Source organism: Tupaia chinensis, unplaced genomic scaffold (assembly GCF_000334495.1).
Source record: "Tupaia chinensis unplaced genomic scaffold, TupChi_1.0 Scaffold000623_1, whole genome shotgun sequence".
NCBI classification, from domain to species: domain Eukaryota; kingdom Metazoa; phylum Chordata; class Mammalia; order Scandentia; family Tupaiidae; genus Tupaia; species Tupaia belangeri.
This window is the reverse complement of record NW_006160143.1, coordinates 1,076,026-1,089,536: the sequence shown is the minus strand read 5'-3', so window position 1 is coordinate 1,089,536 and position 13,511 is coordinate 1,076,026. Positions and strand designations below refer to the sequence as shown.

The 13,511-nt window shown below is 38.1% G+C and overlaps 1 protein-coding gene across 1 annotated transcript; it reads left to right on the top strand.

The window, feature by feature from the left end:
* Nucleotides 1–806: 806 nt before the first annotated feature.
* Nucleotides 807–2,270, top strand: LOC102494970 (olfactory receptor 6K2). The gene has a single exon (XM_006159072.2). The coding sequence runs from the start codon at nucleotides 987–989 to the stop codon at nucleotides 2,268–2,270; it is 1,284 nt and encodes a 427-aa protein (XP_006159134.2). The 5' UTR covers nucleotides 807–986.
* The last annotated feature ends 11,241 nt before the right edge of the window (nucleotides 2,271–13,511 follow it).

Here is a 13,511-nt window from a genome sequence, read left to right as displayed (position 1 = left end):
AGAAGGAGAGAGTTTAAAGAATTAGGAGATTTACCTTTGGGAATCAGGGACCATGAGGAAAGAGGGAAGCCATTTAGTTTTCAATCAAAAAGTCACTATTATATCTTAAAAACAAACAAAAAAGATGTATAGAAAATTGACATTAGCAAGTCTATTCAAAGGAATTCAAGGAGTGATGAGATAAAGAAAATAAATACATTTTATATGTTAGATAAAAATGGTGTTGAAACAAGAACTGTAAAGACAGAGTAGAGGTCATTTTTTCTCATTAAAATAAGAATGTACATGCATATTTGATAGAAGATAAAATCAATTCTGAAAAGGAAACAAGTTGATAGGAAAACTACCATATAATTTATGGCATTTAAATTGCATTGCATGGAACCCTAGCGTTCTACCATCCCCATGCAGTGTTCTTACAGCAGTTCCTCATTTACTGCTTAATATATTCAGCTTTTATAGAATATTTTATTTAACCAAAGGCCTTTGATTATATCTTTGAACTCCTCCTACCTATAATACACAATGAAGAAAGCATGGGAGGAAGAAGAAAGGCCCATCTTGTAAAAGAAGATAAAATACATGAAAATCTTTCTATAGGTTTTCTTCTCCAAAGATTCTCTCAATTATTAAGAATATATATATGAAGAAAGACTGAATAATTTACAAAAAGGAAAGAAAGGAAGCTGGGTATAATACACAGCCAACATCTTTGACTTGATCATTCTAAGAGTCGGTCAAATAATATGTCAAGAATCAGATAAACTGGCAGCATGAAAGGGGATTTCAGGAACTTTGTAGGGGAATGGTGGGAAAATCAATGACATTTGCATATGGGAAAAAACATTAAATTATTTGCTAGTCTTTGAATGTCTTGTCTATTTCTGTTTTATTAAAGCACAATGATTTAAATTATTTTAAATAATGGACCCTTGAGCAGCAGAATCATTACCTGGAAATTTGTCAGAAATGCAAATTTTGCGGCCATGTCTAAAATCTGCCAAATTAGAAACTCTCACTATAAGAACTACCAGTCAGAATTTCAACAAGCTCTTCAAGTGATTCAGATGAATGCTTATACTTCAGAATCACTGGTTCAAATATTGGTTGTGTTTTTAGCTAGATATTTTACACATTATAAATTAGTTGTAAGCAATGATAGAATTTTAACATTTCCTTCTTCCATTGTCTTCGTCCACATCCTCAATACAGAGTCTATCTGGAGGCTGGCTTTTGGTAAGCACATTTATTCTCAGATCATCTTAGATTTAGAAGATGTGAATGATTACACTGGGAATCGAAACCATCACTTCAATGTGGAGATGAGGAGCCCCAATGGGACCACTGCTCAGGAGTTTATCTTCTTTGCTTTTCCTCATTCCTGGGGAGAGTCTGTCATCTGCTTTGTTCCACTGCTCTTCATCTATGCTTTCATTGTGGTTGGAAACCTGGTCATCATCACAGTGGTCCAGCTGAATACTCACCTGCACACCCCCATGTACTTCTTCATTAGCGCACTTTCTTTCCTGGAGATTTGGTATACCACGGCCACCATCCCAGTGATGCTCTCCAGCCTCCTTAGTGAAAGGAGGAGCATTTCCTTAAACGGCTGTCTCTTGCAGATGTATTTCTTCCATTCCACAGGCATCAGTGAGGTCTGCCTCTTGACAGCAATGGCCTTTGATCGCTACCTGGCCATCTGCAACCCTCTTCGCTACCCCACTATCATGACCCCCAAGCTATGTACCCAGCTGACTTTAAGTTGCTGTATTTGTGGCTTTATCACTCCCCTCCCTGAGATAGCTTGGATCTCTACACTGCCCTTTTGTCGTTCTAATCGCCTCGAGCATATTTTCTGTGACTTTCTCCCAGTGCTGCGCCTGGCCTGCACAGACACACAAGCCATTGTCATGATTCAGGTAGTGGATATCATCCATGCGGTAGAGATTATTACTGCCGTGATGCTCATTTTTATGTCCTACATTGGTATTGTGGCTGTGATTCTACGTATCCGCTCAGCTGAAGGTCGCCGCAAGGCCTTTTCCACGTGTGTCTCCCACCTGACTGTCTTCTTGCTCTTCTTTGGCAATGTGGCTCTCATGTACCTACGCTTCTCTGCCACCTACTCCTTATTCTGGGATACAGCCATCGCTCTGGGTTTTGCTGTTTTGTCCCCGTTCTTCAACCCCATTATCTATAGCCTGAGGAATAAAGAGATAAAAGAAGCTATAAAAAAGCACATGGATCAAGCCAAGACCTTTTTCTCATAAGAACAGAGATCTCAAGGAGAAGCTTTGGCTGGGGAATCAGCAGATGGTGTGGTCGTTAGGGCAATGGACTCCCATATACCCAACTGTGGTTTATACTCCAAACCTGGTGGCTTGCTTTCTCACTTTCTCTCTCACTTTTCCTTTGCCTGTCTCTCTCTGTATCTCTCAGTTAAAATTAATAAATAAAATTAAACATATAATTATTTTTAAAAAGAAGCCTTAGCTGGTTGCCTATATATAATTGTTGCTGGTTTTCTTTATCTTCAGTGCTCAACAATCTGTTTTTTTTTTTTTTCCCTTTAGCTTTTTACTGAAACTAATAAAAATTCACCGACAGCTGAATTCACTATCTTCCTTTTAATCTTTATGTATGTTGGTGTACTTTTGGATCTTATTTTGTTAATCATACTTCTGCCAGTCATCTTATTTTAGATATATTAATTTTGTTGAAATAAACTGGGTAAACATTTATTTTGATTTTAATATCATTCAATCTTATTGAGGGGGTCTTTTTCTTTTTTATTGATTGATTATTATTCATATGCAAAACCCTAAATGAGAGGTCTTTTTCTTGTTAATCCTTCTTGTCATACTTCAGAAAGCATCATTTTCTCCAAGGCCCATGTCTAAGTTTGGATGGAATAAAGCTTAGTACAGTAAAATATTAGTAGATTGTTGCCCTTCTCTGGCACACTCACACCAATCCTATAACTACCAGCCTAATTTTTCCACTTCTGTGCTACTGCCTTTCCCTTACCCTTACTCTTAAATCTTACAATATTTTACAGTCAAATGTAAAGAAGATAACAGTATAGGAGAAGAAAGGGAAAGATCTTATTAGAAAAGGATAATAATATGTAATTAAGTGCTTAGAGAGAAAACAGAGGGAAAATGAAGAGCTTCTATAGGTTGTAGATGGGGAAGGTCAAGTTTAAAAATAATAATTATTATTATTATTATTGAATAAGGTTTCAAAGATTTTTTTTTTTTGTAGAGGGTTTTGCTATAGGGTGTGCACACTTGCCAGAAAGACAGAGAGAGACAGAGACAGAAAGCGAGAAATCACCCCCGGGGGGATGGCCATGCTGCAATTTTTTCTCTTCCATTCTTTTCTCAGGATCCTGGGCACACATGCACACGTGCCCGGCGTGAATATAAGCCACCGAGTCCAGGAATCAAACCACAGTCGACTACGTGGGAGTCCAACAATGTAGCCATTACACCAACAGCTGGTCCCAGATTTCAAAGATTTTCAAATAAATTTTCTTAGTTCAAAGTAATGAGGATAAAATGGGAAGAGTCACAATGTATTTTTGAATTAAAGTAGTATTTTTACTGTTCTTAAAAGACATGAGGAACGCCATAACTTTAGTAATTGGTCGAGTATTTCAAATGAACTTTTTAAAGTGCAATATGGTTCCATAATTAAAACACATCATTTTCCATTGTATAAAAGGGTCACAGGGGGACCAGCAATTGGCAACTAGACTCCCATGTAGTCGACCACAATTTGAGTCCCAGACCCAGTGGTTTAAACTCACGCCAGGTGCGTGTGCGTGCATGTCCAAGATCCCAAGAGGAGAATGGAGGAGAAGGGATTGCGGTGTGGCCATCCCCCCTGGGGGAATAATTTCTCACTTTCTGTCTCTCTGTCTCTCTCTGTTCTGGCAAGCTCACGCGCCCCATAGCAAAAACCTCTCAAAAAAGAAAAAAAAAGAAAAGGCACACTATTTTCCTTTCTGTTCTCTCAACATCTGAATTTTGTATGCATAATTTTTCTAGATATTTCCAATGCTCTTAAATATATAGAAATTATAAATCAAAGGTTAATATTGCTTAACTACTTCTTTTATATCCATACCTTGCCACCCTAAGTTACTCTTCTCTCATCTGACTGAATTATTTCTTAACAACGTACATGTGATCACTTTACTACACTGCCTGAAAATCTTCTACAATTAAGTCACCCTCACTCGAAATTATGAACAGAAGATATATTTAATTGACATAACAATTGTACATATGTCTGGCTTTTGTGTTAGGGCACATGCACTTGCCAGAAAGAGAGACAGACAGTGAGAAAGTCAGAAGTCACCCTCCTTGGAGGATGGCCATGCTTCAATCCCTTCTCCTCCATTCTCCTCCTGGAATCTTGGACATGCATGCACTTGAGCCCAGTGTGATTTTCAAGCCACTGGGTCCAGGACTTGAACCATGGTTGGCCATGTGGGAGTCCAGCAATATAACCACTACTCCATCTGTTGGCCCCACAATGTGACTTTTTAATACATGAATATAGTGTGTAATGACCAAATCAGAGGAATAAACCTATTTACCATCTCAAGGAATTATCATTACTTTGTGTTATGACTTTTTTTTTTTTTTTTGAGAGGTTTTTTCGCTATAGGGCGTGTGCTCTTCCCAGCCAGGCAGAGACAGACAGAGAGACAGAAAGCGAGAAATCACCCCCCAGGGGATGGTCACGCCGCAATCCCTTCTCCTCCATTCTCCTCTCGGGATCTTGGGCACGCACGCACATGCGCCCGGCGTGAGTTGTAAGCCACCGGGTCTGGGACGCGAACCTCGGTCAACTACGTGGGAGTCCAACGACATAGCCATTACACTAACTACTGGTTCTGGTGTTATGACTTTTCAAAATCCTCTTTTCTAGTTATTTTGAGATATACAATGAATTATCACCAACTCATCCTACCTGTGTGCATATAAGAGTGTGTGTATGTACATCCATTGAATAAGGAATACTCAAAGATGAAGGAAAATAGAAGGAAAAAAACAGCGAAATAGTTTATGGTGTGCTGATATTCATATTAATGTGTAAATCTGCTCTTAGTGAATACGTAGGATTAAGAAAACATAAACCAAGACTAGCAGGGGCTATGGTTGTTAAGGTGCTGGACTCCCACATGGCTAACCATGGTTTGAGTCCCATCACTGGTGGCTTATTTTCTCATTCCTCCCTCCTCCCCCAGTCTCTCTCTAGTGAGTGCATGTGCCCAATATAAAATTAAAATTAATTAATTAATTAAATTAAATAATTCTTTTTAAAAAAAGAAAATATGAACCTTCTGTTTAAGAGCTATCAGAAGCTGCTGACTCTTTATTTTTGACATTAAATATTAAATATATTTCTGTTACCAAAAACTCATATATGTACACTGTTCACTTTAAGTTAGTGCTAGCTTATTGTGCAGAACTATCAGTAAGCTCTATCTCTGTCAACTTATTGTGAAGAACTCTTCATGAGGCCATTGGTGCCTGATGGGAGAATGAAGGCAGTGCACCAGAAGTGAGGACCACAGGAATTTGTGTCCCTTTTTCATCACATATATACTACTTCCATTTGGTAATGAAGTCTTGCTGTACATACCCAACTTTATGACCTGGTGGAGTAGATAATACCCAGTTCATGACAGGCAGCTCAGGATATAAGGTAACTTGATACCCCATGGCCAAGCATGTAGTTTCTACTACAGCCCAGTAATAAGACACTAGTAGTCTCTGTAGATAGTAATCTGTTAGAGGTGGTAGGACCTTGCCCCAGATCCAGAAGTTGTATGCTGTGATTCACCTGTAAGGACCTGCCCAAGACTCTAAAGAGCATGTCTGTCACTGACACCTTAGGTGGTACTGGATCTGATCATATGGACCAAATGACACATCGACTCATACAGCAGTGTAGACTTACTGCAGAGCCTTACCTTGTTCTGGGCCCCATTCAAAACGAGCAATGTTTTGGGTCACATGGTGAATGGGCTAAAGTAAGAAATGTGTTACTTCTAAACTCCAAATAGACCCACTAGAAATTGTACTTCTTTTTTGTTTATAGAAGAAGCCAGATATAACAACATATCCTTCACTTTAGAAGGCCTATCTCAATATACTCCCTATCACTAGACTCCAGTAAATTTAGCTAAAGTAAAAGACCTCTGATATTATATTTATTCCCATTCTGTGACATGAAAATGTCTTACCAACAAATTTAGAGTAGCTGCTAATTATTGCTCAGTAGGTTGAATAAGCATAAAGTCATCAATGTGATGGGCCAGTGTGATACCCTTTGGAAGATAAAGGTGATCAAGATAAAGTAATTTTTTTCATAGGACTAGAGAGTTGATACAGCCCTGAGATAGGACAGGAAAAGGTAATGGCTTGCCTTGCTAAAAACAAATGGCTTCTAGTGGACCTTCTGGACATACTAAAGGAAAAGACATTTTCTGGATCAATAACTGCGTATTAGGTATCAGGGGATGTGTTCATTTGGCTAAGAAATGAAATCACGTCTGGTATAGTTGCTGCAGTTGGAGTCACTGCTTGGCCAATCTTACAATGATCACTGTCATGCTCTATGATCCATCTGTCACCTGCACAGGCCAAATAGGAGAGCATAATTGGGATAGGGTGGGAATCACCGCCTCTGTTTTCCAAGGTCTGGATGGTGGCACTAGCTCTGCAATATTTATGTGAATTTATCATTGTTTTATATTTACTATTTTTCTAGTTAGAATTACTTCTACAGGCTTCTATGTATCCTTTCCCACCAAAAGAGTACTTATTTCACAGGTCAGGGAACCAATGTGGGAATTATTCCAGCTGCTACATATGTTTATTCCAGTGATGATCCTGGAACTGGGAAAACAACTGTGAGATGTGTTTGGTACTCACTGGACCCACCGTGAGATGGACCTGAGCTAAAAGTGCAGTGACCCTCTAACATTCCGAAGCCTGTCCTCTGACTCACACGCCACAGTGATGTCTTGGGTTTCCTAGAATCAATGTCAGTTCAGGGCCAGTGTCCAGTTCTCTCCAAGACAACGGGCCAGTGTCCAGTCTCCTCCAGCGTACAATTACCCTGGTAAAAAGTCATAGGTCTCGTAGGGGAAGCTAGGAGGAAGATTAATGGTATAAATTTTCTTTAGTATTGTGTGGTCCTTCTTCATGGGGACCCAGACTTTCCTTGATTCCAGGGGTTCTGGTCTATAAACTGGTTATTGGGTGCTACTAATTGTCCCCTGCCATCCCAGGATCCAATTATTCCCTTTGGATTTAGGTTTTCCAGTTGCATAGTTTTTCTAATTGAATTGCTACATTACTACCCTAAAGACTGTCCCACAGAGAAAATCAATCAGAGAGCTCCTCAAGGATGCCAGGCTCCCCTCACAAAGTTTTCCTCAGGGTTGTGAAGAGTCAGGCCCTCTGAACTTTCCTTGTGGAAATGAGTAGGTCTTAAATGAAACGATAAATCCTTGCCAACATTTTTTTCTAACAATCCCCTTCAGCTTTTTTTCTCTTTTTTTTTCAGATTTTAGATTCTTTTCTTTCTCTTTCTCTTTTTCTTTCTTTCTTTTTTTTTTTTTTTTTTTTTTTTTTTTTTTTTTTTTGTTTGTTATAGGGTACGTGTGCTCACTGGAGAGACAGAGAGACAGAAAGCAAGAAATCATCCCCCACCCCACCCCCCGCCAGGGAGGATGGCCACGCCTCAGTCCTTTCTCCTCCATTGTCCTCTCAGGATTTTGGGCATGCACGCATGTGTGCCTGGCGTGGGTTTTAAGCCACCAAGTCCAGGACTTGAACTGTGGTTGATCTTGTGGGAGTCCAGTGATGTAACCATTATACCATCGGTTTGTCCCTCCTCCAGCATTTGCATTCCTTTATTTAAATTCAAGAAAGGGAGGTTAAGCATTTCCAATTCATTTATAATGACTCTTCAGATTCATGTTTTAACCAATCAGCCAACCAATCAAATTGAGCTTTTATAACTCCCAGAGCTGCAGCATTACATAAAGAATTTCTGCTCAGGCAGCCTGTATCAGTGACTATCACCATATGCAACTTACATCCTTTTACATCATTATCTTACCGCATAATATCCATTCTACACATATTCTCTGGATTTCTAACTGTTTAAGTGAGAAAGCTACAGTAGTTTTTTTGTTTTTTGTTTGTTTGTTATTTAGTGTTGTGTAGTTTTAAAATGTCATATTTTATGCCTTGTTTTTAGGCTGTTTCTGGAAACTTGAATCTGGTTATAGATTTAGAAGTAAAGAGGGATATAGCGGGAATGGGTCCTAAGAATAATCATCATTGTCTTATATTGTCTCCTTTGAGGTAATTAAAAACTTCCTCAAACAATGAAGGGCTAATTATGTCAGAGGGGAGTGAAAGTCTAATGCCACTGTGGTTTGGGAGATCATTTCTCATTGGCAAAAGAGTCTCATCAGAATTTATGAGCTTAATACTCCCAGCTTCATGTCTCTATCCAACCTACAGAATCCCATTTTTTTCTAATCAACACCCACATTATAACAGTAGGTACACCACAAGACTTAAACTATGTAATTCAGCCAATCACAGAATGAAGTTCTGCATTTGATTTTCAGTGATTTCAGACCTGTAGATAGAAGAGTTAAAGCTTTTATTTAGGGCATACCTAGCACTCTTAGGAGAGCCAGAAAAGTTGGTTATGTAACTCAGTTGAATTCTATAGCTCCAAGAACCAAGAGCACAAATGGCAGGGGAAAATAGGAGTCCCAGTTCAAAATAAAATGAATTTTGCCCTTTCTCCACCTTATTTTTCTCTTTAGGCCATTAGCAAATTGGAAAATACCTGCTCACTTTGGTGAGAGTGATTTTCTTTACTCAATTTACCAGTTCAAATGCTAATTTCCATTGGAAACACCCATACAGACACATCCAGATATGCGTTATGTAGTCTCTGGGCCTGATTACACAGACACATATAATGAACCATTAGTGGATAGGAAACACCTGCTTCCTTTGCAACCACCCAGTGTAAATAATCCCTGATTTTTTGTTAGTACTATTAAAATACCTAATGTATTTCTTCAGGAAACATTTTAAATGATCTATTATGTTTGGAGGAATTGGTAAGTGTTGGAACAACATGAGCCCAAAGTGCATTTTCCGAGAGTGAAGGAGGAAAAAAGCAGTCAGAGTGAATAACATCAGCAAAATTCTTCAATAAAGGGTAAGGTTAAGTAAAATATTTATATAAAAATATAAGTCTGCCTTGCAGGTTGCTCTTTCTTATCTGATCCTTGGTAGAGATAAGTTAAGTGACTTCTCATATCAATGAAACAGAGTAGAGAGAGGAAAAATAAATAAATAAAAACTGTGGGGTTTTTTTGGAGATTTTTTTTTCTTATAGGGTGCGTGCACTCACCAGAAAGAGAGAAAGAGAGACACAGAAAGTGAGAAATCATGCCCCCCCCCCTCCCCAGGCCAGGACGCATGGCCATGCTGCAATCCCTTCTCCTCCATTCTCCTCTTGGGATCCTGGGCACACACGCATATGCATCTGGCATGAGTTTAAGCCACCGGGTCTGGGACTCAAACCACGGTCAACTACATGGGAGTCCAGCAACATAGTCATTACACCAACTGCTGTCCCCAAAACTTACTTTTTATTTAGTAGGGTATTATTAAAGTGACAGAAAATAGAAGCCAGAATACCATTTCTTAGTAATTTCTTGCTATTCATTGCCTCTGGAAATATAATGATTTTCAATGTGTTGACATTTACTCTGTCTCCTCATCTCATACACTGTTTAAATCTGTTCTTTGTCATTCTTGGAAAACTGTTAAAATAAACCCAAAGATGGTCTCCAAACTGGCTAGTGGGAAAAAGTTTGTAGGTGTGTCAGATTTTGTCCCCGAAGTATATTTTTTCTGTTACTTATAATTTCAGGAAATGGTTTTGCTGGACACTAAGACCATTTGTCACCTGTCCATCCCAGACAGCAATCATGAATTCAGAGTGTCCAACCATGGCTACTACTTCTGTGTCTTTATTAAATATTTTATAAAAATTGCATAGTTATCAACCAACTTGTCACCTTATGACCTACACCAAATTGAAAATCTTTTCTGGGGTTTTGCTTTGATCTTGAGTCTGCCATGCATGCGCACTAGTAGCACATGATGGTCAAGGGCGAAGATGACATTTAGAGGTGAACTCACAGTGCTTCCTGCTGGAGAAACTGGCCTTCTTATTGTAGCAATTCTTTGAATTCACACTGTTAAGGGTTTTGCGATGTGTTCTTTCACCGCTTCCCATCTCATCAAAATGTTTAGACCTACGATATTTTTGGATAGATATATGTGTTCGTGCATGTGTGTGTGCATGCATAGAGAGACATATACAATATTCCTGTGTGTGGGCATGCACACACAGGTACTTCAAAAAGTTTGAGGAAAATGGGTTTTAAAGTATGAAAATTTTATTTTGGTGCAAATAACTTTGAAATCCACCCATAGTTTTTTAATAACACACATTTTATTTAAGTTTAAGTAGTTACTTTTTCTAGAAATCAGTTATCAGTTTGATTTCTTCATTTTATCTTACCTTTAAATGTCATTATTAATACCCTAAGGAATAAAGAGATTAATATGGAAATAAAAATTCTATATGAACGAAACTGGACCCCTATCTCTTACCGTTAACAAAAACCAATTCAAAATGGATCAAAGATCTAAATGTAAAAACCTCAAACTAAAACTACTGGTGAAAAACAAGGGGAACACTATGAGATATTGCAGGAGATTTCTCACAAAAGATCCCTAAAGTACAGGCAATAATGCTAAAAATAGACAAGTGGGACTTACAACATGCAGAGTTGAACGGACAACTTTTTGGTTTTTGGTAGAGGTTTTTGCCTTAGGGTACATATGCTCCCTGGAGAGAGAGAAAGAGAGGGACAGAGACAATGAGAGGAAAAGTGAGAAATTACTAACCTCACCCTCGTGGGGCAGAGGGATGGCCACATCATAATCCCTTCTTCTTCATTTTCCTCCAAGGATCTTGGGCATGCACACACACGGACCCTGCATGAGTTTCAAATCAAATTGTGATCAGCCATGTGGGAGTTCAGCCACATAACCACTATACCACCTGTTAGCCCTGAAATGACTACTTCTAAGGAAAACATACAAATGGCCAAAAGGCATATGAAAACATGTTCAATATCTCTTAGTATAATGAAAATACAAATAGAAACCACAATGAGATACTACTTAACCCCAGTCAGAATGGCTATGATAAAGAAAATAAACAATGACAAATGCTGGCATGGCTGTGGTTGAAAGGGAGTCCTCCTACACTGTTAGTGGAAATGTAAATTGGTACAATTACTATGGAAAATCATTTGGGGATTCCTCAAAAACCTACAAATAAAACTTCTATTTGACTCAATAATTCTATACTCAAAGGACAGGAAAATAGTCATAAAGATGCTTGTACATCTATGCTCATTTTAGCACTATTTACAATTGCAAAGATGATTGTACAATCAACCCAATTGTACATTATTTACAATTGCTAAGACAATTGTATAATCAACCCAAATGTCCAAGAACAAACGGCTGGATTGAAAAGTTGTGGCACATGTACACTATGGAATATTGCTCGGCCATAAGATACAATGAGACCTTGTTGCTTGATACAAAGTAAATGAAGATAGAAGATTTTATGTTAGCAAAGTAAGCTAGACTATGGAAGATAAACACTGTATGTCCCCATTCAGTATATACTGAATATCTGCACTCTATGACAGAAATGGATAGACAATGACAGGGAAGACCAGTATGGATACCAGACACTATAAGTGAGCAGCATGGATAGCGGGAATGGATGGAAGGGGTTTAGGGAGGTAGTACTTGATAGACATAAAAATATAAAGCTCTCTAATGGAAAAGACATATAAGGTTTGATGGTAATGTGTGTTTTTGAAAAACTATTTTGTGTGCTATGAAGATATACAATGATGAAGTGTAAAAAATGTAAAATAAATAAATATTAAAAGAAAATTCTATATGTACACGGAATATTTTCATATGTAGTATGAGCTAATCACAACTTAAAAGAATTATATTAAGTGTAAACTTGAGATTCACATACTGAAAACCATTTATAATTGATGAAAATGTAGTCTGAAGGTTACCACTCATGTTCAATGTTCACTATTTTCCATCTTTTTTAAATATCAAAAATTCTGTCAGTATAAATTTCTTGAACAATTAATTATCAATTAGTTTCACATGTCAGGCAATATGGCAGTTTCTGGGAAAAAAATGCAATCTTTGTCTTATGGGAGCTTCCACTGAAGAATGGGAGAAAAGGCTGTAAAAGGACAATATAAAGAGTAACAACGTTCACAAAATCACAGTGGAAGTACTCCTTACGCTGAGTGAATCATGGTAATCTTTGAAGAGAAATTATGCATGATCTGAGAATGTAGGAGATATTTATCTTCAGATACCTCCCATTTAATTTTATAAGAGTTCTTGGCAAAAAAAAAAAAAAAAAGAACAAACAAAAAAAAGGACAGACAATGAAGCATTTGTAAGGAAGGCCTCACTTTCTTTAACCCTCAATACTGTAGAGATAGAACTTACACTGGGAGGGATAAAGAGCTCTCCCTAGTATTTTCTTTTGTTCCTGGCAAAACCAAAAACTGAAGAGTTCTCTTACGTGGGACCCAGCTTTAAATCCCAGAGGTGAACAAAGTTTCAAGATTATTAAGCCTCTACAATATAGATGTTTTAATTAAATGTTCAAGCTGAGAAACGAATTGCAGCTCTTAATGACTTAGGTAGCAATTCAGAGCCCTGTGACCATCATTAACATCTTCCTTTGACATCACAGATGAGATGCAGTATTTATTATTGTCCATTAGTTACGCACAGAATGGGATCATGCTAAAAAGTAGGAAATATGAGGAAGCTTATGGATGTGGAAAATGTGCTATTGGGTAATTGAGGCTTAAGAATTGCTTACAATAAACTTTTATTATATTTAATAGATAAGGTTAGTTTTATCTATTAATTACAGATAAAAATATATTTTCATTCATTTATTTATTCATCACTTTAAAAAAATAGATTACTTTATAAGAGAAATTATGCATGATCTGAGGATTTAGTAGATATATTTATCTATAAAAAAGAAAGTAGCAGATATATTTATTTATTTAAAGTACATTATTTTATAAAAATAATGCGTTCCGCAGCCCGGGCCGGCCGGCCCCTGCTGCCTCTCCGGCGCTGGGTGTGTCCCGTGCTCGGTGCTGAGGCAGGACGGTGGCATGGAGCAGCTGAAGTCACCGTCCTTCCTTTCTCTGACCTGGCGGGCGAACGGGAGGTGGAGCTGGGTCCCACACACATTTGCTTGCTCAGGGGCTGGCGTGTGGCCACCGGGCCTGTGCG

Excerpts from the sequence above, each read along its gene's own strand:
- LOC102494970 (XM_006159072.2), top strand. The coding sequence starts at position 987 with ATGTCTAAAATCTGCCAAATTAGAAACTCTCACTATAAGAACTACCAG.